Source organism: Zalophus californianus, chromosome 1 (assembly GCF_009762305.2).
Source record: "Zalophus californianus isolate mZalCal1 chromosome 1, mZalCal1.pri.v2, whole genome shotgun sequence".
NCBI classification, from domain to species: domain Eukaryota; kingdom Metazoa; phylum Chordata; class Mammalia; order Carnivora; family Otariidae; genus Zalophus; species Zalophus californianus.
Window position 1 is genome coordinate 158,591,904 of NC_045595.1, and position 25,020 is coordinate 158,616,923.

Below are 25,020 nucleotides of genomic sequence, written 5' to 3' on the forward strand. Positions count from 1 at the left end.
CCCATCAAATGGACCATGGGTCCTTAGTCATTTACTCTGAAAGACTGCTGTGAAATGAGCACATGAGTGAGTAGAAAAGCATGAGCCCTGGGTCTGGTTCATCAGCACTGTGTTTGAAAGTGTGCTCAGAGCTGGTTCTAATAACTTGAAGTATCTGAGGATGAGAAATAAAATATGTGTTTAAGTTTTATAATATTTATATTGTATTTTCATTGATAAAGGTCTAAAGTAAGGAATTCAAAGTTATTGACTGAAGAAAGATTTTATTTGGAAACCACATGAAAAGGCGGCAGGGATGAATAGATTGTGAAAATAGAGGAGAGAGTTTTCTCACTTAGACAAAAGGCCACCCTCATGCAGCCGGTTAGTGGCAAAGTTGGAGCTCAGGTCTTTGTTTTAAACTTTGGATTATGAGATTTTCAAACATACACAAAACGAGAGAGGAGAGTGTAACGCACTTCAGTTTCAATACTGATCAACATGTCAGTGTCACAGTACCTATCATCCATGTCTAAGATACCCTATCATCACAAATGTAATCGAAGTATAAATTGAATTATAATAAGCACATTTCTAAATTTTATTTCACATTCATGACATTACTCAATGATACTTCACAAGTTGTTTTTAAATAATGCAGAGAGGTTAATTTGCCTGTCGAATCTGTCCAGGAAAAGGATTTATTTAGTGAGTCCCTCTGCAACTGTCTCTTGGGACCCAGGACAGTGGGGCAGCTAGAACAGTATTTGATAAATGATACCCGCTGCAAGATACATGCTGATCACCATAAAGGCAACCAGCAGAAAGATGTGTGTAAGATGGTAAAAAGAAATATCATGTGACCCTCTAATAATTGTATGGTCAGAAAATGATTATATGCTTAATTGTTCTAAGAACCAATCATCACAGACTTCATCTAATGACATCATCACCTCTCAGCCACCCCTTTGTTCAATAAACCAAGCCACACATGAGCTCCAAACTCGTGAAATCATTTGTTTTCTTTCTATTCATCTTTCACCACTGTTGAAATGTTCTCTGATAGGTTTAGCTTTTGAAACTTGATGAGAGTGAATGGAAATTCATTCAAATCTGGCTTTGTAAGTGTTTACTTCATAAGTGACTCTTGGTTTTCTTTGTTTCTGTTTTTAACCTGATATATAGAGAGAAACTTTCCTCTCCCTCCCTGACGATGTGCCCCCCCTTACACAGTGGTCGAGATCCAAGGCAAAAAAATATGTTTGCTGAAAGCAGTCAAAACTATGCTGGCCAAGGGAATGAATTCTCCAGAATTTAACTGCATGTAGTATATATCAAACCAGATGTTTACCTGTTCACTGTGAGAGAAGCTGGAAGAACATCAAAAACCAGTGATGGCAACAGCTTTGAACCTCATGCAGAGGGAGGAGTTCAGGAAAATTTGGGGTTCCCGTAAAGCCATGACCTCCTGAAGCTATATTTGAATTTAGGAAAATGTTTTTCTTGGCTGAGTCAGTACCCCTCACTAGCTTCTATCAGGCCACAGAGGAGTCTTTGTCTGAGCTGTGTTGGGAATTTCTACTGCCTGCTTCTTTCATCTCTCCTGGTAAAGGAACAAGTCTTGCGTAGTGTCAGTGAGTCACCTGACATCTCTAGGCCTCAATTTCCCCATCTGACATTACTTCTAATGCTGACTTTCTGTGATTCATACGCCGTCTCTTGCACAGAGAATTCATAGGGTGCTGTGCCCCTTAGCGTACACCAGGAAGTTTCAGTTTACCCAGAAGCATATGCCCATCAGCTCTTGAAGCATTAGGTCTCAAACTGTTGTTGTCCTTGGTTTAAACAAGATGGTGGCTTCCGATGACACTTCGGGGATAGAACCTGGTCAAATCAGATACGATCAAAAGCACCTTGACAGGCCTAGAGTTCCCTTGGGGAATATATTCTGTCTTTCCAAGGGATTTATAAACTAAAGTTAGCTCTCAGATGAAGGAGAGAGAAGCATCTTCTCTCCCCAGACAGTTCCAGCCATGTCTAGGCAGCTGCGGAACTGGATTGGCTTCTCAGAAACCCATGGGGACAGATGGAAAGGGGGAATAAAATTCTAGGATATCTTTAAGCTCTATGAGTTTTCTGGAACCTTTCAAGTTCTGGCAAGGCCCTTGGGTCGTGACATAGTATCAGATCTGCTGAAGCAACATTAAGTCTAGGGAGAGATTTCAGGGATGTCCATTTTGGCATCCTCTTTTAGTGTCCTGGAGGGCTCTCTGCCATCTCTATTGGTGAGTCGTGGCTGTTAATACTGGAGCAAGGTGGCAGAACTCTAGTCAGGAAGCCAATGCTGCCTTCCTTCCACAGTGCTGCCACCTCCTTTGGTTTATACTCCAGTAAGTTATTTCGATCTCACTGTTTGGCAAAAAAAGAACAACGTAAATGTCCCTGCATACCTTGTTCAATTGGAGAGCTTTAATGTTTTTCATTTATCATTGCAAAACCAAGGACAATTTTATAATTTTTTTTATATAGTTGTTACATGTAGGGCAATCTGTCTGTAAGCAGGGACAAATGACTCTAAAAGAAATGAATCCTAGTTGGTTTTCCCTTTAAGTCAAGCCTCTTGTTGTTTAAATAAACTTCTTGTTAAAGGGAAAAAGAAAGAAAGAAAAAAAGGAAGGAAGAAAGAAAGAAAGAAAGAAAGAAAGAAAGAAAGAAAGAAAGAAAGAAGAAAGAGAAACAGAAAGAAAGAAAGAAAGAAAGAAAGAAAAAGAAAGAAAGAAAGAAAGAAAGAAGAAAGAAAGAAAGAAAGAGAAAGAAAGAAAGAAAGAAAGAAAGAAAGAAAGAAAGAAAGAAAGAAAGAAAGAAAGAAAGAAAGAAAGAAAGAAAACCAATGCTAAAGAGAAAGGACTTCAACTTTTGTGTGTTTTATTCTCTTTCAGGGCAAGGAAAGGTCAAGTCATCCTGGAGGGTGCACTGGACCTCTGCCTCTGTAGGAAACAAGCCCGGCTGGATTTGTCTCTGCCCAGCAAGAGCGCAGCCCCCACTGCCAGCCGGCCCCCGTCCTCCTTGGCCCCACATCCACTCCTGGACAAGGGAGGGGCTGGCTGTGGGGGTGAGGAGGAATCGAAGAACAACTGAGGACATGAGGCCCGTGCTGTTTCGTGGGAACTTTGAGCAAACGGGGCAGACCTGCGTCAGCACTTGGGCAAGCTGAGAGACACAGCCTTTCTTACTTGAGCCCTACAGCCACTCCAAAAAAACAGAGCACACACCCAATTAATAACTGAGGAAATGTCAATTCAGAGCACCTGGCCCAAGATCACACACTACTGAGTGGCAGGAGTGGAACTGAAACCCCCTCCTTTGGCTCGACATCTATTACCCTTGTCCCTATGCCTCATGACCACCAATTTCTAAAAGTCCTTTCCTGCGGTCTAGGTCGATCACACTTTCCCACAGGGCAGGAAGGATATACCAGTGCGAAGTTATTTGGACTACTCCTTCTTCCCATAATGTATTATGTAACATGAATTTATCAAAAAAAAAATATTTATTGGCCACCTGTACTAGGTGCTAGGAAAAAGCAAGGAAGCAAGCAGATAAAAATCTCTGCTTACCATCTAATGGGAGAAGACACATAATACATGAAATAAATAAAACATAGAGTATGCTAGACGGTGGTGGGTGCAACAGAGAAAAATAAAGCAGGAGAAGGAGAGTATTTGTTGGGGAAAAGGCTTCAGTGGCTGTCTTCAGAAAGAACATTCCAGGCAGAGAAAATAGCAGGTGCCCGGACCCTGGGGTGGAGGCATGCCTGAAGGTGGTGAAATGCAAGGAGGCTAGTGTGGCTGGCAGAGCGCCATCAGGAGAAAGAGGGGCAGATGATTTCAGAGAGTTTTCAGGGGCCCTGATCATGGAGAGCCTTACAGCCCATGTAAAGACTTCGGCTTCTACTCTAAATAAAACGCAGAGCATTTGGACATTTTGTGCAGAATGACATGATTTGGATTGCCTTACATTTTATTTTATTTTTTAAAAGATTTTTTTTATTTATTTAACTGACAGAGAGAGAGAGACAGTGAGAGAGGGAACACAAGCAGGGGGAGTGGGAGAGGAAGAAGCGGGCTTCCCGCAGAGCCGGGAGCCCGATGTGGAGCTCGATCCCAGGACCCTGGGATCATGACCTGGGCCGAAGGCAGTCGCTTAACCAACTGAGCCACCCAGGCGCCCACATTTTATTTTTTTTTAAAGATTTTATTTAGTTATTTGACAGAGAGAGACACCGTGAGAGAAGGAACACAAGCAGGGGGAGTGGGAGAGGGAGAAGCAGGCTCCCCGCCGAGCAGGGAGCCCGATGTGGGGGCTCGATCCCAGGGCCCTGGGATCATGACCTGAGCCGGAGGCAGACGCTTAATGACTGAGCCACCCAGGCGCCCCTTGCCTTACATTTTAAAACAGTTATGAGAATAGACCAAACAGGGGAGAAAGAGCAGAGACTAAAAGGAAAGCTATGACAACGGTCTCGGAGAAAGACAGTGATGGTTGGGGCAAGGTGGTAGGATTGGGGGTAGGAACTGGATTCTGAGTACTGATAGAACTAACAGGATATACGAGTAGGGTGGGGGCTGAATCGCGGGATGAGTGCAGAGGACAGAGAGAGCCCTGGGCAGGAAGCCTGGGGTTCCCAGCTGGAGTTTAAGCCCGTCTCATGGTTACAGTGTTACCTGAGGAAAAATCACTGAAGCTTGGGGCCTCATTTTTCACACCGAGAAAAATGGGCTTTGACACGTTCCTGATCGCAAAAGGCTCAAAGGCATGTGATGCCTGGGCAGAAGTTTGCTTGCTTAGAAATGAGCCGCAGCTCTGTGTGACCTCCTGCAAGTTCGTCTGCCTGAACAACTGTGGTGGGGAGACTGAGGTCAAATCTGGAATATCGTGGGGGCAAATATAAAACTCCCAAACCAAAAGACATTACAGTTGTGAGGAATTAATTTAAGGAGTTTATTTATTTATTTATTTATTTATTTATTTATTTATTTATTTAAAAAACTCGGCAACGGTTTCTTTTTTGTTTGTTTGTTTTAGACTTTATTTTTAGAGGGGCCCCCACTCATGAGCAGGGGGAGGGACAGAGGAAGAGGGAGAGCAGCAGACTCTCTGCTGAGCGTCGAGCCCCTCATGGGGCTAGATCTCATGACCCTGAGATCACCACCTGCACCTAAATCAAGAGTCGGACCCTCAACCCACTGAGCTACCCAGGCGCCCCTAGGGAGCTTTATTTTTAAAAAAGTTAAATCTCTTTCTTGGAAGGCTAAGAATAGTCATAGAAGAAAGTTTGTTTGTAACAAAGAAAACTGTTTTAACCAAAGCTTTATGATCCCTAGTTACAATATGGATTTTGTACTTTTTGAACCTGCATTTATAAAATGTTACCTGGTTGGTGATTAATAAATTTTTACACACTCTCCCAAATTCTCATCTTCAGTTTTAGTTTTATTTAAGCACAAAGGGTTTCTTTTGATTTCCCCTGTCTCGGAGGCAGGTTTAGCACCATCTTGGAATTTTTCTAAATTTTTACCAGCAACAGAACTACATCATTGAATTATTTTAAGTGACTCGAATGTTTCCAACTTTCCCAATCTTACATAAACAGGCAAAGCCCAAGCTGCCTCTTTCCAATTCACAAATACAGAAAAAGCACCCTTAACTGGAACATTCAGAATAAGTACAAAGGAGTTGGTGAGCCCTCCCAGGGGTCACGGGGCAGGGGTCACAGGGCAACAAAGTGTTTCACATGCATCCACTTTCTCGGGCAGAATCACGTGATCCGGTTCCCCCCTTCCTCCTCCTGCCTCCATAGGCTGCGACCCTCCCGGGTCTTGTCTATTACAACCTACTATTCAAAGTCCAAGTCTCTCAATATCCTCCAAGGTAACTGAGAAGACATTTCATAAGCCAATTGAATTGAATTACAAGTGTACCTTGCTTTATTGCACCTCACAGATCCTGTGTTTTTTACAAATTGCAGGTTTGTGGCAACCCTGCCTCGAGCAAGTCTATTGGTGCCATTTTTCCAAAAACATTTGTTCACTCCATGTCTCTGTGTCACATGTTGGTAATTCTCGCAATTTTCTGAACTTTTTCATTACCATTCTATTTGCTAGGTGATCTGTGATCAGTGGTTATGATTTGCTGAAAGTTCAGATGATGGTTAGCATTTTTTAGCAATAAAGTATTTTTAAACTAAGGTACATACATAGTTGTTTTTTTTTTAAACATAACGTTAATGCACCCTTAATAGAGTACAGTATACTGTCAACATAACTTTTATATGCACTGGGAAAACAAGAAATTCATCTGAGGTGTTTTATTGTGATATTTGCTTTTCTGCAGAGGTCTGAAACCAAACCCACAATATCTCCAAGGTACACCTGTATTAGTGATGAAGAAGGATTAGTCCTCGGGCTCTCTGCAATAAGTTATGATGAAATAATAGAATGCTTAGGCATTGTAAAGGTATCTGTTTAATAAGGAGTTTCTTTGGGAAAGACTCATGAAATCTTCTCATAAGGTGGTCTCCTTCTTTGCATATATTTTAAATGATCAGTCTTTAATATTGTCCCTGAGACTATTTCAGGGGGTCCACAAAAGTCAAAACTATTGTTCACACCAATACATCATTTGCCTTTTTTATGCTCATTCTCTCACAATCGTGATGCGGAACTTCCCAGAAACTACGTGATGTGTAACGTGGACATCGTTCTGATGGCTAATAGAACGTATGCTTGTATATTTTTGTTTTGAATGTGGTAAATATCAACAAACACTTCTCTTTACAAGAAAGCTCTCTGGGGTCCTCAATAATGTTTTTAAGCACATTCTAAATTTTTGAGAACTGCTGCTTTTGTTATCCTGCCTGATCTGGCAGTTGAGATACCAGGCAGGGTGGTAGCTCTGATTAAATTCAAAACTGTAGTAACTTAATCAGTTTGCAAAGGTTGGTATCTAAAAGCAAAATCAAAAGAGCATATACAAGGAAGTGCTCCCAAATTGACCAGGTCATGTCCAAAGGACACAGTTGTCAACTTGACGGAGCTCTCACTGGCCAGATCAGGGATATCTGATTTGTGACTTTGTGATTAATCAGAAATGTCAGTGGCATCTTCTAGTGGGTGAGAGATAGAGGAGAGAGGAGGGTTTCACACAAAGAGGGAAAATCTAAAGATTATCGTTAATGTCCACATTTCCCAAAAGAGTGTCATGAACCAAATATTTAGATTTGACACTTTTAATCATTCAGTATCTTAATACAAATATAAGAAATAATACAGATTTAAATAACATATGAAAAGCTTACTAAATATACAAATATCCAATTCAACAGTGAAAACAACTTAAGCTTTAGTTCTTAGGTCACTGAGTAGAGACAAGAAAGCAAAAGATACTGAAAAAGTCAATAATTTGGTCTTGTGATTTTTAAGAGTTCAAAAATGAACCACTAGTTAGAACAATATAATTTAGAACAAAGGGATTTCTAAACCCAAACATACTTTCTCTGCTATTACGAGAAGTTAACTCATGGGAAAAGAAGCCAGGAGGGAGAAGCATTTGAATTGACTTTGAATTGAATTCAAAACTTCCTAAATGCCTGTTTCTATTTTATCATATATTTTCTTTTGATTTTACAATGACTGGTATAGAACCAGATCCTATTATAAGTCAAATGGGACAGGAAATGCTTTTTTTTAAAAAGTGAGCTGCTGGGTTAACAAAACTTCTTCTATACGAGTAGGTAAGTAAAGTTAAGGTTGTCAATGTTATTTTGCAATGAATTCAGTCCCATATTCATTGTGGTAAACGTCAGTCACGGGAGGACATGAAGAACTGCAGTGAAACCAAGGGTTCTAGAAAGACCAGTTACTAACAAACCAGTCAGCAGGTAGTGGACTACCACCACCACGTGAGGAGGAAACTGACTCGTGGACCTAAGAACAATATGCAAGAAGAGACAAAACAGCAACTGAAAGGTAAAAGGTAGTCTCAGAAAAGTTCTTTGGTCCTTAACACCTTCCCATGTTCTCCTTTCTCTTTTTCCTTTCTTGATTCCTTTTTTTCCTGGAATTTCATCAGTTTTTGGAGCAGAATGGCAAACTATCTGGTCCAACTTCCTAATTTTCTGGATGCAGGTGTGGATGCTTATTGAGATAAAGTGATGGACAGAGGGTTGCCCTCGGTTGGAGCCAGAGTCAGCCTGTGAGTTGTGGCTACTGATTTAAAGTCCAGTCTCCTTTCAATAGCACATCACTGCATTGCTTCACAAAATCAAGTCCTACAACAGACTTGAGAGGTAAAACGACTTCCTTTTGGAACTCCCACAAGCACTGGGTAGCTTAGATGGCAATAGAAAATCTTGAAATTCTTAGGTCTTTTACCCCTACCTCTTCTGCTCTTTATGTCCGTTAGAGAATGACCTTTTTCCTCCTGCCTTCCTCCTGAGTCAGATTCAAGTAGACCAGGGAGTAACTTTTCTGGGTTCTGTGTGATTCCTCTAGGGTTCTGGATAAAAGAAAGATCAAGATATTAACTTCAAACATTTAAAATGTCTATCCTAACACATTTGAAGAAGATACATAACAGAAGCATAGAATACACCTGTGCATATTTCACTGGCAAAGATAAGGACATTCCTGACCCAATGTGATGTGGGGAGACCATGACTCTCTCCAAGGGACGTAGGAAATTCTAGAAAATAATCTTTTGCAGAATCACTTAGGACTACACACAAAAAAAGAAGTTAGAGAATTCCAAATAATCTACATTTATTTTATTTATAAGACCTTGAGCTTTGTTCTCTGTGGATACTAACTCACTGGACCTTGGGCTGGGAATGGTCACAAAGTAGACCCATGGAGGGCCTTTCCAGGGCTACCAGGTTTCTAGCACCTAAACTGAAAGGATGTGGACCTCCCTACAAGGCAGGCAAAGACCTGGGATTTTATCTTGGTGCTACCTCTCATTCTCTGTGTAATCTTAAGTAATTCTTTGCCAGAAACTGTAACATTTTAAACCTGCCAAAATTCCAGTATCTGCTGTCTGTGGTAAAAAAAAAAAAAACAAAACAAAACACAGAACAGCTCAGGCAAGAATGCCCAGGCTTAAGGTTCTGCTAGTGAGTGACTCTGTCATCTGGTCGTGACATTTTGATATGATGGATGGCATCTGCCCCCATTCAAAGGTAAACTCTTATGGAAAAATACGTTGGAATGCAAGATTTCTCCCAGCAGTTTTGACCTAAGCAGTTCAATAAAGGTTGCCCCACACTTTTCTCGTATAAAACATCCCATTTCTTCAGCTTGGAGCTATGAGGAAACTGGGGTAGGGGTGCTGGCTACCACCCATCCAGCCTGCCTCAGGGAGACGTAAGTACAATTATTACGCAAAGCAAAGATTATTATTTTAGAAACAAATACTCTTTGTACTGTCCTTCTAACTAGTCACTAATTTCACCAACATAAATTGTCCATTGGGCACTTCTGTTATTTGATATAGTACTAAGCTTAAAATAGAAAAAAATGGCATGATTCCACCCAGAATATAGTGTTTTATTAACACTGCCATTATCATTGAAAGAGCCCATTTACAGGTTACATTATTATGAAGTGAAGTGGAAGAATTCAGGGTAACTATAGATAATGTGGGCAAGAAAAAAAAAAACCACTTTGCTATGAAATAGCTAGACACTTGAAGAAAAAGTGAAATTTGGCATGTGCATTTCATGTGAATGTCTAAATTTTCTACTGTTTGCCAATTCTGCCTTGACTCAATCAAACAAAAGAAAGCTAGTACTCAAAAATTTCAAAAACTGAGGTGATTATCTGTCTATTAAGATCTGCCCCAAATTGAGGTTGAGTTTCTGAGAAGCATGTAATCATCGGTGGGTTGACTAATGAGAAATAAAACGCTATTCTCAAGCTCAAATTTAATTTCATTGTGGAAGGGGCACATTTATGACATCAACTGGGTTTTAATAGCAAGACCTACTATAGAACGGTGGAAAATTTCCCTGGGAAATTTTATTTTATTTTTTCACTTTCTATTTTAGTAATATCAAGTACTGGATTCACAAAAGACAAAGAAAAGAGGCTGTTCTTTGAAAACACACCAACCTATTAATCAACCTACTATCTTACTGATGTCATCTCATGGGAAGTAACTACAATGATCCCATCAGGACTGATACAAAGAGAAATTGTCTCTAAGTCATCATACCTTCCTCCAGAGGTATTTCACCTTCACTGGTGAAAAGAACACAACCGTTCTCTGGCATTAAACAGAATCACAAGAAAAAGTGATTTTTCTACAAAAGTGACATCATCATTAGAGATCACTCCTCTATCCCAAAACCATAAATTTGCTTGTGCTTTTGTGAGCAATGAATAAGTGATTTTGATCTAAATAGACTTTGTTGTTGCTGAGTCAAACTTACTTAACTAGATTTGTCTTACCATGGGGCGGCTCCCTGGAGAGGATTCCTTTCTACCCACATTCAGTGAGTTCAAGAATGAATTCATCCCTCCTCTCCTCCTCTCTCCATGAACTTTGAACACAAGCACACACACACTCACACACATTCAGTTCCCCTCTTCACTTCCTTATTTCTGAGCATATCACCATTGTTCCAGTCACCGGGAATCAGAAACTTGGTGTCATTTTTGACTGATCATGTTTTCCTGCCCATCCAAAAGTTTTAGGTGTTCAGGAGATGATGGAAAGAAAAAGAGAAGAAAAAAAGAAAATCCAAAGTAAGTGTAAGGAAAGATAGGAAGCAAATGTAGTAGGTCCACTGGTTTTCGTCACAAATTGATAATCACAATTTGCTACGTAAAGAAATTTAAAGTGTCAACATCTTCTATGGTTTTCTTCCCTTTCGCCCAACTTTTGTTATAACTTCAGTTTTGGTCTTGAGTGTTTAAGTCTCCAGCATAATCGACACTTCATTTTACTAGCTATTTAAGTAAATGGGACCAAATCATCTGGCTGTTAAAATATCTGAAACCAGCAAAAAAATTCAGTCCCCCAAAATGTGCCACTGAACATTCAATGTAATTAACTGATTTGGCCGTATGTCATGAAGACATCATCAGTAAATGGCAATCCCAGTGCTTGCAAGATTCTGTAGAGGTACAGGTGTTTATTTTCATAAATGAGAAAAAGCCTAGAAACAAAGATAAGCTGACTCCCTTTGCTTCAGGAACTGGAAAAGACATTGAACAATGATGTTTCCCAGAAAACCCAAGGCTTACTTAATGAACAAAGGACAATTATTTTGCAAATGTCTCATTCTAGTGGAATTTACCTTGGGTTTGAATAGATTGTATTATAAGATTCTTGTCCAACAGGGACTTTTTAAGATGAATTTGAACACTTCATACTTCTTTCCTCACGTTTTCCAAAAGAATACAACAGTAACAGCAAGCAAGGACTAAAATACATGCAACCCAATAATGCCTTTCAAATCAGGACTCCAGGGCATCATACCTGGAAGAACATTCTGGCAGAGGTCAGCAGACCAAAACCAGGGTTCTAGTCCTAAGCCTGTTGTTAACTAGCTGTGCGACCTTAGGGAAGGAAGTCAATTTCCCTCTCTGGCTTCAAGTCCTAATGGGAAAAATGAAATGTTTGGACAAAGTAAAATCAAACAGCCTACTTATTGCCTTTGACATTCTGCAGAGCACTAATGAATTCTATGGGCTTATGTTTATATGCAATAAAATTATCTGTTCTGTAATCTCCTCTTCCCACAGAACACACTTTTATCTACTTTTGCAAAAGGGTCATTGACACTGAAGATTTGTTGCTTTTCTTATAAAATCACAAGAATTAATCTGGTGTTTATATAAGGCTTACACAAAATTAAGTGTTCGAAAAACCTACAACATGAAAGATACCTTACGATTTAACTTTAAAAAAACCAACAGTTTTTTTCTTCCTATCTTTCAGTCATCAGAGATGGAAAAAATTCTCATATCCGCCTTTCACCCTTGGAAATCCCCGTCACACACACCATAAACTGAAGATTTGCATTAACTTTAATAAATTACGCACTGCCTTCCGAAAACAAAAAAATTGAATTCTCTCTCTCTAGCTGACTCCTCTTGTTTTATAGCTTCTCATTTCATAGTATCTCCCAAGGTTTTAGACTCAGCATTTACGAGGTACTGAAATTACAGTAAGAAAAAGAGAATTGAAAACGTCACTTTGAAAATCTATCCATCTGTCCATCCATCCATCCATCCATCCATCCATCCATCCATCCAACCATCCGATTCATTCACTGTCTTAATGAAAGTTTATTGAGAACTTCATATACATAAGACACTGTGATAGATGTTGTAGGGACAGAAAAAAGTTTACAGTCTTTAAGGACAGAATGACATGACGGAGTTAATAAGTATAGGTCACCTATAAGCTGCCTATAGTATCTGAGGCATAGTAAGAGTATAAAATAGAAAATACTATTTAATTAGTGAGTATACTGGACAATTTCAGAGTCTCTTACATGGACTAGCTGGCCCGGGGAGCGCTCGCTGTAAAAGGAAAAGAGACTGTCCTTCTTGTTAATGGGTAGAAGAACACAGTGTGGGTACTGAGACTTCTTTCCCTGGTGTGGCCATCAGCTGACTCTACAGGGATCGGACAAACATTTTCCACATTTCCTCTCATGGACCTTTACTCTCAACTTACAAATAATTAGCCATTAAATGATCTTAGCAAATAAAAAGCAGAAACATCCAGTTAAATGTCCAACTGCAAGAAAATGACCCCAAAAGTGTTCTAAAACACCAGCAACAACACGCAGGACACATTGTTGCCATCCCTTATTTACATCTTCCTGTGCCCTCCACAGTGCTATTAAAAAATCATTTGTTTCCTTTTTTGTACTTACTGTGATAACTTACCTCTGTCTTGGTTCCGACGACGTTTCCAGTATAATAAGATTGAGATTAAGACCAGAAGAATTACCAAGGAAACAATGCTTAACAAGAGCGGAACGGAAAACCAAAACCCTATAGATGGTGAAGGGGGGGAAAAGGAGAAACAAAGTCATAAGCAGAAACCATTGAGGCAAAAAGTGATAAAGCAATCGTTGTGATGAGTTTTTCCTAGAGTGGAGCTTTCGATGAAAATTATCCTCAAATATATACCTATTGAGGTCTCCACTCATGGTTTCATATTATTTCAATAACATTTGGTTAATAATAATCTAACCACATGTTTCCTGTGGCTACTATTTCATAAGAGCTTTGAATGTGTTATTTCATTTAATCCTCAAAACAACCAAGAGTTAGGGATTATTATCATCGTCGCACATATAAAAACAACAACAACAGCAGAACAAAAAACTGAGGCTCAGAGAAGCTAAGTAAGCCCCACATCAGCGTACTAAGGGGCAGAACCAAGGCTCAGTCAGAGGTCACAGCCCATTAAAATAATATATTTATTGAGGAAGTTGTGGAAAATACAGAGATATATATAAAGGGAAAAAAATCATGGATTTCATGATGCCAACCCCAGGAGTAACTCATCTCAATGTATTTATTGTATTTCTTCTAATCTGTGTCTTTGTTATTAAACCTCTTTCCAACAGTCAATAAACACAGCCCCTCGGTGTCACTCCACAATCCTACAGCGGGGGAAGAGCCTCCTGATTTGGGAGTTTCCAGCATCTTCCTCATACTTCTGTAACAGGATTTCTCACATCATAATTAAACCGAGCCCCTTCAGACAGAGATGTGTCTAACTTCCATGGTTCCAGTGCTTGATAAATGCTTGAAGCATGGAAGACTTTCAGTAAATGCTCACAGAGTAAACAAACATTACACAAATGATGTATAAACATTATAAACGATGTAAGTCAATTCTGGCATTCTTGGACAAGAAGACATGTTCCTTTTCAGGTTCCTGCTTTTCAGAGAAATTTACCTTCTGCCTTGGCTGAAAATGAGGATCTCTTCACAAATGTCCAGATCTAACACCACAAATCTTTTGCCCAAAATTACCTAAATGTTAACTTTTTGATTAGTCTGTTTTTTTCAATAACCCCAAAAATGACTATAGGAAATGTTCCCTAGAGGCCACCACTCCAATAAGGCATACAGGGGAAAGTTTTCCCAAGCTTTAGTGCTTAAAATGCTCCCTGAAAAAAAAGCATCAGTACCTTTGTAGGAGACTTATTACTGAGAGGCTCGTCCAGAGCTGATGCTTTAGCCACACAGATAAAGAAAACCGTGGCTATTCCCAAAGCATCTTGCCTAAAACTGCCGCTCCCTCTCTTCTCCCGCCCACAGGCCTCACTTCTTGTGTCAATGAGGCCCAGAGCTAGCAGCTTAGAGAGAAACACAAGAAAGCAAAAACGGTCTTGCTCAGGAGGCAGTTTGTTTCAAAGGGGTGAGGAAAACATTCTCAGATTGGCCCCTTTCTTAAAAGCTCTGTGGCCCTGTTCTACAGTGCAGAGGATGCAAAGCCTTCCTCATGGATGTCACTTCTTCCAGGAAATCTTCCTGCTCCCTCCAGACTGAGCTGATCCTCTCCTCCCCACTCTCAATCCTCCCGGGTGCTCCGTAGCTTTCTTACTGAAGCATTTCGCACGCAGTTATGTAATTGCCCATTGTGTATCCGCAGTAGAACAGAAGTTTTCTGAGCACAGGGACTGAGTCTTGCTTACTGTTGCATTTCAACAGTCCCCAAACCTGGCACACAACAGACACTCGGGAAATGTTAGCAGCATGGACAAATAAAGGCATGGATGGATCTCAACAAAAGCATTTGGTATGTGGGCAACATACAACAGTTACCGAAGTAAAACTGGCTCTACTGGTTTCCTCAACTCTGTTTTTCTTTCCCCACTTACTCCATTCTCTCTTATTAGCTCCTTGGCTAAGAGGCCAAGAGGCTCTGCAGAACATTCACCACTTTCCAGTTGTGTGTACACAGATGCAACCACAGCCTTCTCTTACCTTTATCCACAGTTTGCGTGACACTGGTCACATTCCCTAGGTGCAGCACCTGGCAGACCACTTCCTTCCCCACCTGACGCTTGGGGTCTTTGACCTGGAGAACGCTCGTGACAGACGTGGTCCCATTGGGGTGGAAGAGAACCTCAGTACTGTTTTCAATCCCTGATCCAGACACTTTCCAGGAGATCACAGGGGCTGGGCGGGCATTGGCAGAGCAAGTGATATTTAGGCGGTCTTCGAAGAATTTATACTGAAGGAACACTGTGGGCTGTACTGGGACAAAAAAAAAAAAAAATGATGGTCTGCCATCAGTTAAGCCCCACATTCTCCTCAGAGGAGGAAGGAAGATCTTTACAGAAAGACATTGGGGGCTCAAGGGATAAAGTGGCACATCCAACCCAAAGTGGGGCTCCTCAGTTCTTCCTGTGTCTAATCCTCTGGCTGGCATGGAAACTAGCCTAAGACAGCCCTGTAACAAGAAAAATCCTCTCTGTAGTTTGTCTGCAGGGGAATTAGCTGAATGGGGTGGGGGGGGTTCCTTCTTTCCCAAACGGTCCAGAGCCTAATTATTCTGTTCTCCAGTTCCATGGGCAAGGCAGCATCTCTGGCTTCTTCTGGGTGTCCCTCTCATAGTCTGACAATGGTCACCTGTCAGCATGGCCATAGAGGTAGGTGCACTTCTCAGAAGCCCCAGGGCAGTTTCAGACCAGAGAGCCGGCAGAGGGAGTGCTGCTTGGAGATGGCCTTTCAGAGCTGGACCAGGGAATGAGATGTGAGGAGGAGACTTGGAAAGTCCCTGCTTGGAATATCTACAGAAAATGTAAATTAGAAATTCACTGCTGATAACCAGAAAATCACAGAATGACAGCTGAAAGGACCTTGGAGATCACCTGATAGAGTTAAGAGAAAATAACTGGTTTACAAGAAAAGCACATTATTTTAGCCCAGCTGTAACCCTGTTCCCTTTCAAAAGTCCCTTGACCAGTGAATTCATTTTCATTGTGTACTTTGAATGTGCAGTTTATCGCCGCTGAGCAAACATGAGCTGGCTTTCCTGTGGTTACTCCGGAGCCTACAAGATAATTAAAGGACAGTAGCTAAAGGAAAACCTGGTCTGTGTTTCGAGGTTCAAGAGGTGGGTGGGTGGCAGTGGACTGGAGGAAATGGGCCCAGAGGGACCGTGGCTTCTTCCAAAGAATACCCAGATACTAAAGTGATGGGCACTAAGGGAAGACATAAAAGCGAAAGAAGAGGAGTATGGTTGACATGGTGAGACTGGGTGGCAGGGTTCTCTGGCATATCCAAGGAAGCTATAAGGTATGGCTGGAAACGATCCATGTGGAAAAGAACAGGATTACCATCCAGAAGATTCAGGGGAGTCTGGTTTTCAGGTAAAAAATAATACAAAAGTTTATGGGTAAAGGAGGGGAGAAAAGAGAAAGATGAGAAAAAAAAGAAGAAAGAAAAGTAATAGAGATGAAAGTAACATCCACAAGAAGGAAAAAAAAGACAAGTGAGGAGGTAGGAGGAAGGAAGGAAGGAAGGAGAAAAAAGGAGAGGAAAGAAGGAGGGAAGACTGGAGAGAGAGGAAAGAGGAAAAAGGACAGGGAGACAAAGAGACAAAGAAAACAAAAAAATAGAGTCAAGAAGAAAACCTGACCTGAGATCCTGCAGAGAGGACTCATTATAGGCAAAATAAGTGAAAGAAACCTTTTTTTTTTTTGCTGTTGCCATACCTCCCTTGCACTCTCGTTTACTGATCCTCCCCTTACCCCGTGCCCAATATTCTTGGTGTGCTCAAACTCTCACTTTAACATTCCTGATAACCCTGTCTAAATTTCTCTTTTCCCTTCTAAAACTGCCACCGAGTGTGCCGTGCTCCAAAGTTACCCCTTACTCCCACTTCTCAATTCTTGATCCCAGCTGTGTGTCAGTTAAACGGAAAAGAAACTTGTCAAACTCAGCCTCTTGGATTGTAAAAGAATGCTTATTATCCAGTTAAATACCTAGCTGACTGCAGGTACGAAGAGCCTCTGAGGTATATCCCAAGAGAGCTATGTTGAGACAAAACGAGAGGGACCGCCATAACTGGCTCTGGGTAGGCCCAGTCTGGCTCTGTCCTTAGATCCAGAAGTGTTAAAGCTGTTAGAGACCCTACAGATGATCGATTTCATACTTACTGTGCAGATAAATAAACTCTGGTTCAGAGAGTGGGATGGGACGCTCCCAGGGTCACATGACCGCTAAGGGCAAAGCCAGGTCTGAATCATACCACTACTTACGAAGAACCCATTATCCTCACCATGGTCCTTAATTTACTCTCGCTGAGAACACTATTCCTCAGAGCAAAGATAACTCCAGGCAGAGATTCAAGGGAGCCCCATGAACTTTCCAAATAACCACAAACACAGTTATAACAGACATGAAAGGCTAAGCGTCTTCTCATGAACCTTTCTGAGGTTAGGATCCTGAAAAACTAGGCACTACCACCATGTTCCAAACATTCTTGAAAATGACATTTCTAGCCAGAGACAATGTATTCCCAGAGATTCTCACCAGAGAGGCTGAGGCAGGCTGTTCCTGAGATCTTCCCAGAACCAAAAGTATTGAAGAGGCACTTGTAACACCCTTCATCCTCCAGGGTGGTGTTCCAGAAGGTAATGGTTGAGTTCTTGAGTTCCAGCTGGGTGATGTTTATCTTGCCTTTATAAGCAGGCTGGACCACAACCCCATGGTTCTTGCTGAAGGTGACCATGTTTTCTGGGCTAACAGCCTTGATTTTCTGCCATGTCACAATCAAGACTTCCTCGGAATTTTGCAGAGAGCATCTTAAGGAAGCAGGTGTGTTCAGCAGTTCTTTTTCATTTTGGGTCACGACTTTTATCATGGAATCATAAAAGAACATTTATATTTTAAAATTTAACACAAAAAAATACACATTTTCCTGATTTAAAAAAATGCATGTTCAAAGTTAAACATAGAAAAGATAGAGAAAAATGCAAAGAAAACATTTACCTACATCCCTGATGCTGCTGGAGAAATATAAGTTCAAATATGTTTATTCAATCTTTAAGAGTAACAGAGTAAGAAAACAAGAAAGCAAACTCTCAGTGACAGAAATTGTGCAAAGAATTCCTGTAAGCTGAAAGGAGGTAGAATGAGGTTGGAGATGCAAATTGCCAGATAGACTAGAAGCATCACCAGGAGTGTTCATGCCTAGAGGTGCAGAAGCAAGAAAGGGCCAACGGACAATTGGCAGAGTGATCCGTTTAGGTGAAGAAGATGTAACAGCCCTATACATTCCACACACACCCCCTTCAAAGAAGGGTCAGCAATAGCAGTTTCTGCCTCCAGAAAGCAGTGGTGAATATGGGAACATAAGGTAGAAGAATATGCGGGACAATGCTTCAGGAGGCTACGTAGTACCAGACAGCTTTGACAATCAAATAACAATTACGCATTCCCACATTTTTACTTAATGCAATGCAGAATATAAGGCATGACAATAATTTTTCCCCCCGCCAATGCTGGCTACTCATATTGATATGAGAGATGATTCAATAGGAAATCTTAATATAATAACAACTAGGCAGACATTTGAGAAAGCTGACTCAATGAAAGAAGAATAAACTCTACAAACCCAGGAACTCAAACTAAATGAATAAAGACATAATGAATCAAGAAACACTTTGACGTGAATAAGTGTGATCTCTTAAGTGTAAAAAGAAGCCAGCATTGTAAACAGTAGAAATTAGAGTTGTAGAAAATGACAAATATAAAATCTTAATGATTTGGCTGATTTAGCAGAATGGACATCACTGAAGGGTCAACTAGTTAAGTAGGAAAAGCAGGTCATGGAATTCTTCCAGAATGTAGCACAAAGGCATAAAGATATGGAAAAAATTCAAGAAAAATTCAAAGACCTGGAATGTTTCAACATCATCACTGAGACTTACAAGAAGGGAAAAGGAAGAATGGGAGAAAAAAACACTGTAAGGGACAAAAATGTATTTTTCAAAATGATAAAAGGAGCAATATAATATAAGATATATACATTATGAACCTTTATGTTGGGATACCTGGGTGGCTCAGTCAGCTAAGCATTCAACACTTGATTTCAGCTCAGGTCATGATCTCAGGGTCATGGGATTTAGCCCCACATCAGGCTCCGCACTCAGCAGGGAGTCTGCTTGAGATTCTCTCTCTCTCTCCCACCCCCCCACCATGTTCTCTCTTTCTCTGTCTCTCAAATAAATAAAATAAATCTTTAAACAAACAAACCTTTCTGTGCCTAAGAACATAAGTGAAACACATAAAAAGCCATAGAATTGAAAAGGAAAATTTTAAATCCACAAAAATAATGGGAGAGTTTTCCATAGTTTGCTCAGAATTTTCACTTCCACATATTAAAAAATACAAATAAAGCAAAAAAGTCAAATGTAAGGATGAGAAGATTTGAAAAATGAATATTTATATATAAATCATTATATATATATAAATCATGTGTATGTGTATATAGGTATGTATTTATAAACTTTTACCAAAAGAGAACATAAACATACAATCTTTACAAACATTCCCCCAAATTGAACTTGAAATAAGATGCAAAAAAAGTTCTTACCCTATGACCTTGAACACTGTCCACAATGTAATAAACAAGAAATTTGCATACTTCTTTCAACTCTAATTACACCAGAAGTCATAGCAAGAATAATCAATTACTATAAATGACAAGGAGAATATAATGTATTAAAATCCGTAGAAATTGATAAAGCCATCTTCAGAGGGAAATATTTAATCCTAACTTCATTAGGAAACAAGAGAGATTGATAAATGAATACACACATGTATTCAAACATCCCACCCCCCCAAAAGATAAAAGGAGTGAATTCATATAGATGAAAGCACAAATTAATACAATGGTAGACAACATGTAGACTTAATCAAAAACACCAAAATCTGTTTTTTTTTTTTTAAATGAATAACACAGAGAACACGTTGGCTAGTGTCATTAGAAAAAAAAGAAGCAATGTCCTCTCAGTGGCCCTTCAACAATGTCAAGGATGAGAAGGTAGGCATACCAACAGACACAAATTGGAACCCACAAGTATTGCAGAAGTGTAGTTTTAGGGAGGTGTACTCTTGGTAGATGTGAAAAGTTCTGGAGACTGTACCTGTTGCTGGGGTTTTCTGAAAGTTTGTTGAGATTTTGCAGAGCAGAGATTTGAAGAAATTGCTGCTTTTAGAATGGAGAGTAGAAAAGGAACCCGAGCTAGAGTTTTAACTTCTTAGGTGATTTTTCTATTTGACAAGAAATAATTTAGTGGAAAGTTTACAATTCTTGGATGCGTCTATGGAATTCCATTGAGATTCCCCCAAGTCTGTTGGTAAAGCCTGTGCCATGGATGGTGGGAAGCCTGCCCTCTCTCCACCTGTGAAGGCTGATACAAAGCAACAGCACATGGAAGGTTATAGGTCAGCGGCGAAGTGAGGGGTGGCATCCCATGGAACAGAGGAGAAAGGTCTGGCACAACTAGGAAACTCAACAAATAAGTGGACAGCACAGGCATATGCTTTATATAGACTGTGAACCAAGGTAACCTCTATATTTCATTATTTTCCATATTTTTCTGTAAAAGAGGGGGCAAGCCCAATTTAAAGGCTTACTACCAGATTACCTTCTAAAAAGGGTATATTCATTCATACTCCCCAAGCATTTCCATATCTTTATAAACATAGGGAATTATATTTAAATAATATGTAAAAGTCATTTGCTTTGATAGGTGAAAAACATCTTAATTTAGAAAGAATTTCTTCACATCTGGTTTTATCTATGGAAACAGTTTCTAAATAGTCAAAGCCTTTTTCCACTTCGAAAACTAAAATGTGGAAAGCAGAAAGAACCACTCCCATTCCTCCAAGCAAATTACATGTTTAAATAATTCATGCAGACAAATGAACTAGCACAGCACAAACAACACTAGCCAGATGTCTCCACTCCAGAAATTGTGCTCCCTGGACCCCATGCAGGGGAATTGGGTATCTTTTTACCTTGCGCCCTGCATAGCATCACTGCTGCCAAGAACCAAATCAGTCTGTAGGTAGACAGACGACAGAAGAGCCTCCTGAACACCTGAAGACAGAAAGCAAAGCAAAGACATGGGCATTTGCATGTGGACAAAAAGCTAAGGAAGCTTCAATCTCATGGCTACCTCAGGGAATGCTGCAGCTCAAATTTTAACCACCAGATAACTTTGGTTTTGTGGATACAGAACTGGAGACTATAAATGGAAGAAATAAAAGAGTGTGTTCAGGATACGGGAAGGGAAAAGCAGCAATATGGCTCCTCCATTATGGCAATCCCTAGCAATTTGAGGCCGCGCTCTCAAAGCCACCATTGTCAAGAGCCAGGTCTCAAAGACATAGGATGGTCGGGGAAAACAAACTGCCATAAATACACACAGAAAACAGAGACTACAAATGCTAGCATCCACTTCCCAAAGAATCCACATCTGTTAACATTAAAGACGGAACTCAGGGGGCACCACTTTGCAAAAAGATACGACTGCCTTAGAGTTTGCTGAAGTAGATTTCCCTGAAAATTCTGCAAATTTTATACGAATTGCAGCCTTTTAAAAAACAGTAGTGTCCAGAGGCACCTGAGGGGTGTAGTCAGTTAAGCGTCGGACTCTTGGTTTTGGTTCAGGTCATGATCTCAGGGTCCCAGGATCAAGCCCCATCACCAGCTTTGCATTCAGTGTAGAATATGCTTGAGATTCTGTCTCTCTCTCTCCCTCTCCCTCCGTCCCTCCCGTTTGTGGGAGCTCTCTCTCTCTCTCTCTCAAATAAATAAATAAATCTTTTTAAAAAAAAAGTAGTATCCTTATTTTTTTTTCTGTATTGCTTTGTTTTCATGTGTCTGGGCAGAAATCCTTGGCATTTTTACATGGTGACATTTAATTGGATGTTATTCTGGGTATCATTTTATTATAAAATGAGAGGGTGGATGTAGACAGACTAACTACAGTAGCCCCATGGATCCATTCACTTCATCTACGTGTATGTTCATAAGGGTACAGGCAAGAAATGTAATTTTTCCCTATATTTTTCTATATTAGAGATGTGTAAGAAATGTAGGTTTCTCTGTATTTTTCTTTACCTGAGTTTCATTGTTATTTCATGTTGCCATTCCAACTAGGGGTAGAGACGTCACTGCAGTCAAGATCACATCATCTCTGTCAATTCAGCCCCCTGCCACCCCCGCACTTCACAGGTGTCCCAATCTCTGGCATTGCATCTCCATTCTTGCGGGCTCACACAATGCCAAGCCATGGGACAGGGCTACTAGTCCTTGGTTACAACCATCTATCTATGGTAGCATTCTCTAAGATGGCTGTGTTCCCCTCCAGTCATCATGGTCATCAATTTGTGCAATTAAACCTTGTGCTTCGAAAGTGTCTTCTCTCATTCTCTTTTGTTCTCCTGATTCTGTGCCCCTGGGTTGGGCAAAGGGAAATTCTAAAAGCTCTCTGCCTAGACGCCCTTGTATCTATCCATCTCTGTTTTACTTTTCCTTTGTCATGATGAGGAGGCTGGTCTCTTTCCACAGTTTCTCCCAGGAAAGCCAGGCACAGAGGTTTCTGTTCTTGGATTTCAAAACCTCCTTGTAAGTTCTATTTACCATCCTCCTGAACTCCCTCCGCATGCACCACAATCAGGCACAGGGCTGCCTTTTCAGAAGGCAAGCTTGTGTCTGAATACAGACTTTAATCAGGCCCTCTTTGCTCTCCCAGCCTAGAAAATACGTATTTGCCCTAGGGTCAGGAAAGCTGGTTCTTCCATCTCCTGCGTTCTTCCCATCTGGAATAACGTATGTCCTTGGTTTTCCAGTGTTTAGGCTTTTAAAACTCAAATGCTTAGGCTCTGGCTGTCTCAAAACCTTGGCTTCCAAAACTAAAGTCTTCTTTGGCATTCTAATTCCCTGCCATTTTTTTTAACCATATGCCTCTCTCTCACACGGAAACCCAAATTCTAGCAAAGATGATGAGGAATACAGAATGGACTGGCTCTCACAGTGAAAATCTGTGTTTTAGGATAAGAGAGAAAGCAGACGCACACCAGAACACAGTGTGTGAGCTGGGAGCCAAGAATGTCTAAGAAGGAAAACACAGCCAAGAATGTCTGAAGTAAGGGAATTAGAAGGAAAGCCTTGCTATTAAATATATACATAATTATTCTGGCTGATGAGTGGGGTTAGCACAAATACCACATGTGTGAGCCAGGACAAATGACTTTACCTCTCCAAAAGAGGCAAAAATAATAGCACTAACCCTTCTATTAAAAAGACTATGCAAGTTCGTACATGTAATGCCTCCAGAATAGTGAGTGATACGAGTAAGCACTAAATAAATATCGTTATTTCATTGGGTTGCTATGAGAATTAAGCATTGAAATCACTTAATACAGTGCGTAAGATACAGTAAATCCCAATACATGTTAGGTAACTAAAAAAAAAAAAAAACCATTAATCAAACCACATACAGGGAGTACAAAATGAAAATGGAGAAATCCACTTCTACCCCTTGCCAGGAGGGCCAGGGTTCCCAGGGACCTGGTCTTACTTGGCAGCTACCCCTCTGGCAGCTAACTGCTCCTATCCATGCCTCTTTCCCCTGAATTTCTAGGTGCAAATCCTGCTCCCATCACGTGTAGTCGCATGGGCTTCTGAAAATTAACCTCTCTGATTGTTTATTTGTAAAAGCACATAACAATTCCTCCTCTGAAGGATGGCTGTGAAGATTAGCAGCATCCAGTGCGCCGAGTAAACACAAGCTCCCAGGCCACCATTCTCCTTTGTTAAGAAAGATACTGAAATGACTGGCCGTGCGGTCTTGCCAGTAAACCATATGTGAAAAAAAAAAGAAAAGAAAAAAATACCTTGAGGTATTACTTGTATTTGGATTTTAATCTTGTATTATTATTAGTCTTTTCAATTCTCCCAACGTAAATAAAAATCCGCTCATTCAGTTTGCGCCATGTAAACAGATCCGGAATAAACAAAATGTCTGTCTCTCCTGGATACCCTGGGGTTTAACCCTGATTTATCTGGCCCTCTTTGGCTCCCGAGGCAAAGGACCAAAGGATGGAGAAAGAGGCCGTGCCTCAAGGAGGGAGCGAGCTCTGAACCCTGAATCCTGCAGCCCCCACCTCAACTTTGGGTGCCAGCACGAAGCCAAAGCAGCACCCGCCATCCCCTTCTTGGGACAACATAAAATAGAACGTGCTTTCGCGCGCTCGGGTCGGGGCCAGGGAGCCCAGCCGCCAGCGTGCCGGGAGGACTGGCCGACCACCGGCGCGCGCCTCCCCGCCCAGGCCCCCTCCGAGGACAATGATCTCGAGAGAAGCGTCTCCGTCTCCGAGGCCCCCGCCTGGCGGCATCCTTCTAGGACAACTGGCACAGAGAACCGGGACTCCGGGACCAGCCTGGAAACCACCCTTCGCGAGGCAAAAATCCTCTTCTCGGCAAGGCTAGGCGTCGCGGGGAAAGCGCCGGCACCAAGCCCAGCGCCCGACCAGCCCCGGGCGAGCCGCAGCCGGACGCACTCAGGCCGCCGCCGTCCCCAGGGCAGCCGGACCGACATCGCCCGCCCTGCGCCCTCCTTCCACGCCCGGCCCCGCTCACCGGCCTCCCCATGGTCGCTCCCGGCCGCGCGCGGTTGCAGCCTTCAGCTGCAAAGCCCGAGGGATCTCATCGCTGCGCGCCCAGCGCCTCCAGCTCAGGGAGGCGGGCCAATGCCCCGCCCCGGCACCGAGCCGTAGTGGTGGTCCACTCACCCTCAAGAACTGCCCACAGGAGCCCGGCCACACGGGGTTTTCAGTTTAAAAGTCCCCGCCCTGAAATATTTCCAGTCCTTAGATGTGACGGTTGGGGAAACTGAGAAAGCACGGGGGTGGGGGGGGGGGCGGAAATACACTTTTTCCATTTTCATTTGACAGGGACAGAAAGGAAATGGGGGAGGTGAGG

The 25,020-nt window shown here is 41.4% G+C and overlaps 1 protein-coding gene across 7 annotated transcripts; it reads right to left on the bottom strand.

Moving 5' to 3' along the window:
* Nucleotides 1–5,943: 5,943 nt before the first annotated feature.
* On the bottom strand, nucleotides 5,944–24,855 carry LOC113918561 (OX-2 membrane glycoprotein-like). Of its 7 annotated transcripts, none has more exons than XM_027587113.1 (6): nucleotides 24,831–24,849; nucleotides 21,048–21,129; nucleotides 17,553–17,873; nucleotides 14,997–15,269; nucleotides 12,939–13,046; nucleotides 5,944–8,535 (listed from the first exon to the last, which is right to left on the bottom strand). In XM_027587113.1, the coding sequence occupies exons 2-6, from the start codon at nucleotides 21,064–21,066 to the stop codon at nucleotides 8,528–8,530; spliced, it is 729 nt and encodes a 242-aa protein (XP_027442914.1). In that variant the 5' UTR covers nucleotides 21,067–21,129; nucleotides 24,831–24,849; the 3' UTR covers nucleotides 5,944–8,527. The 7 variants fall into 7 exon arrangements, with proteins under 7 accessions (XP_027442914.1, XP_027442913.1, XP_027442917.1 ...); XM_027587112.1 differs by lacking the exon at nucleotides 24,831–24,849 and adding an exon at nucleotides 24,679–24,824; XM_027587116.1 differs by lacking the exon at nucleotides 24,831–24,849 and adding an exon at nucleotides 20,171–20,437 and having other exon boundaries at nucleotides 21,048–21,124.
* Nucleotides 24,856–25,020: the final 165 nt, after the last annotated feature.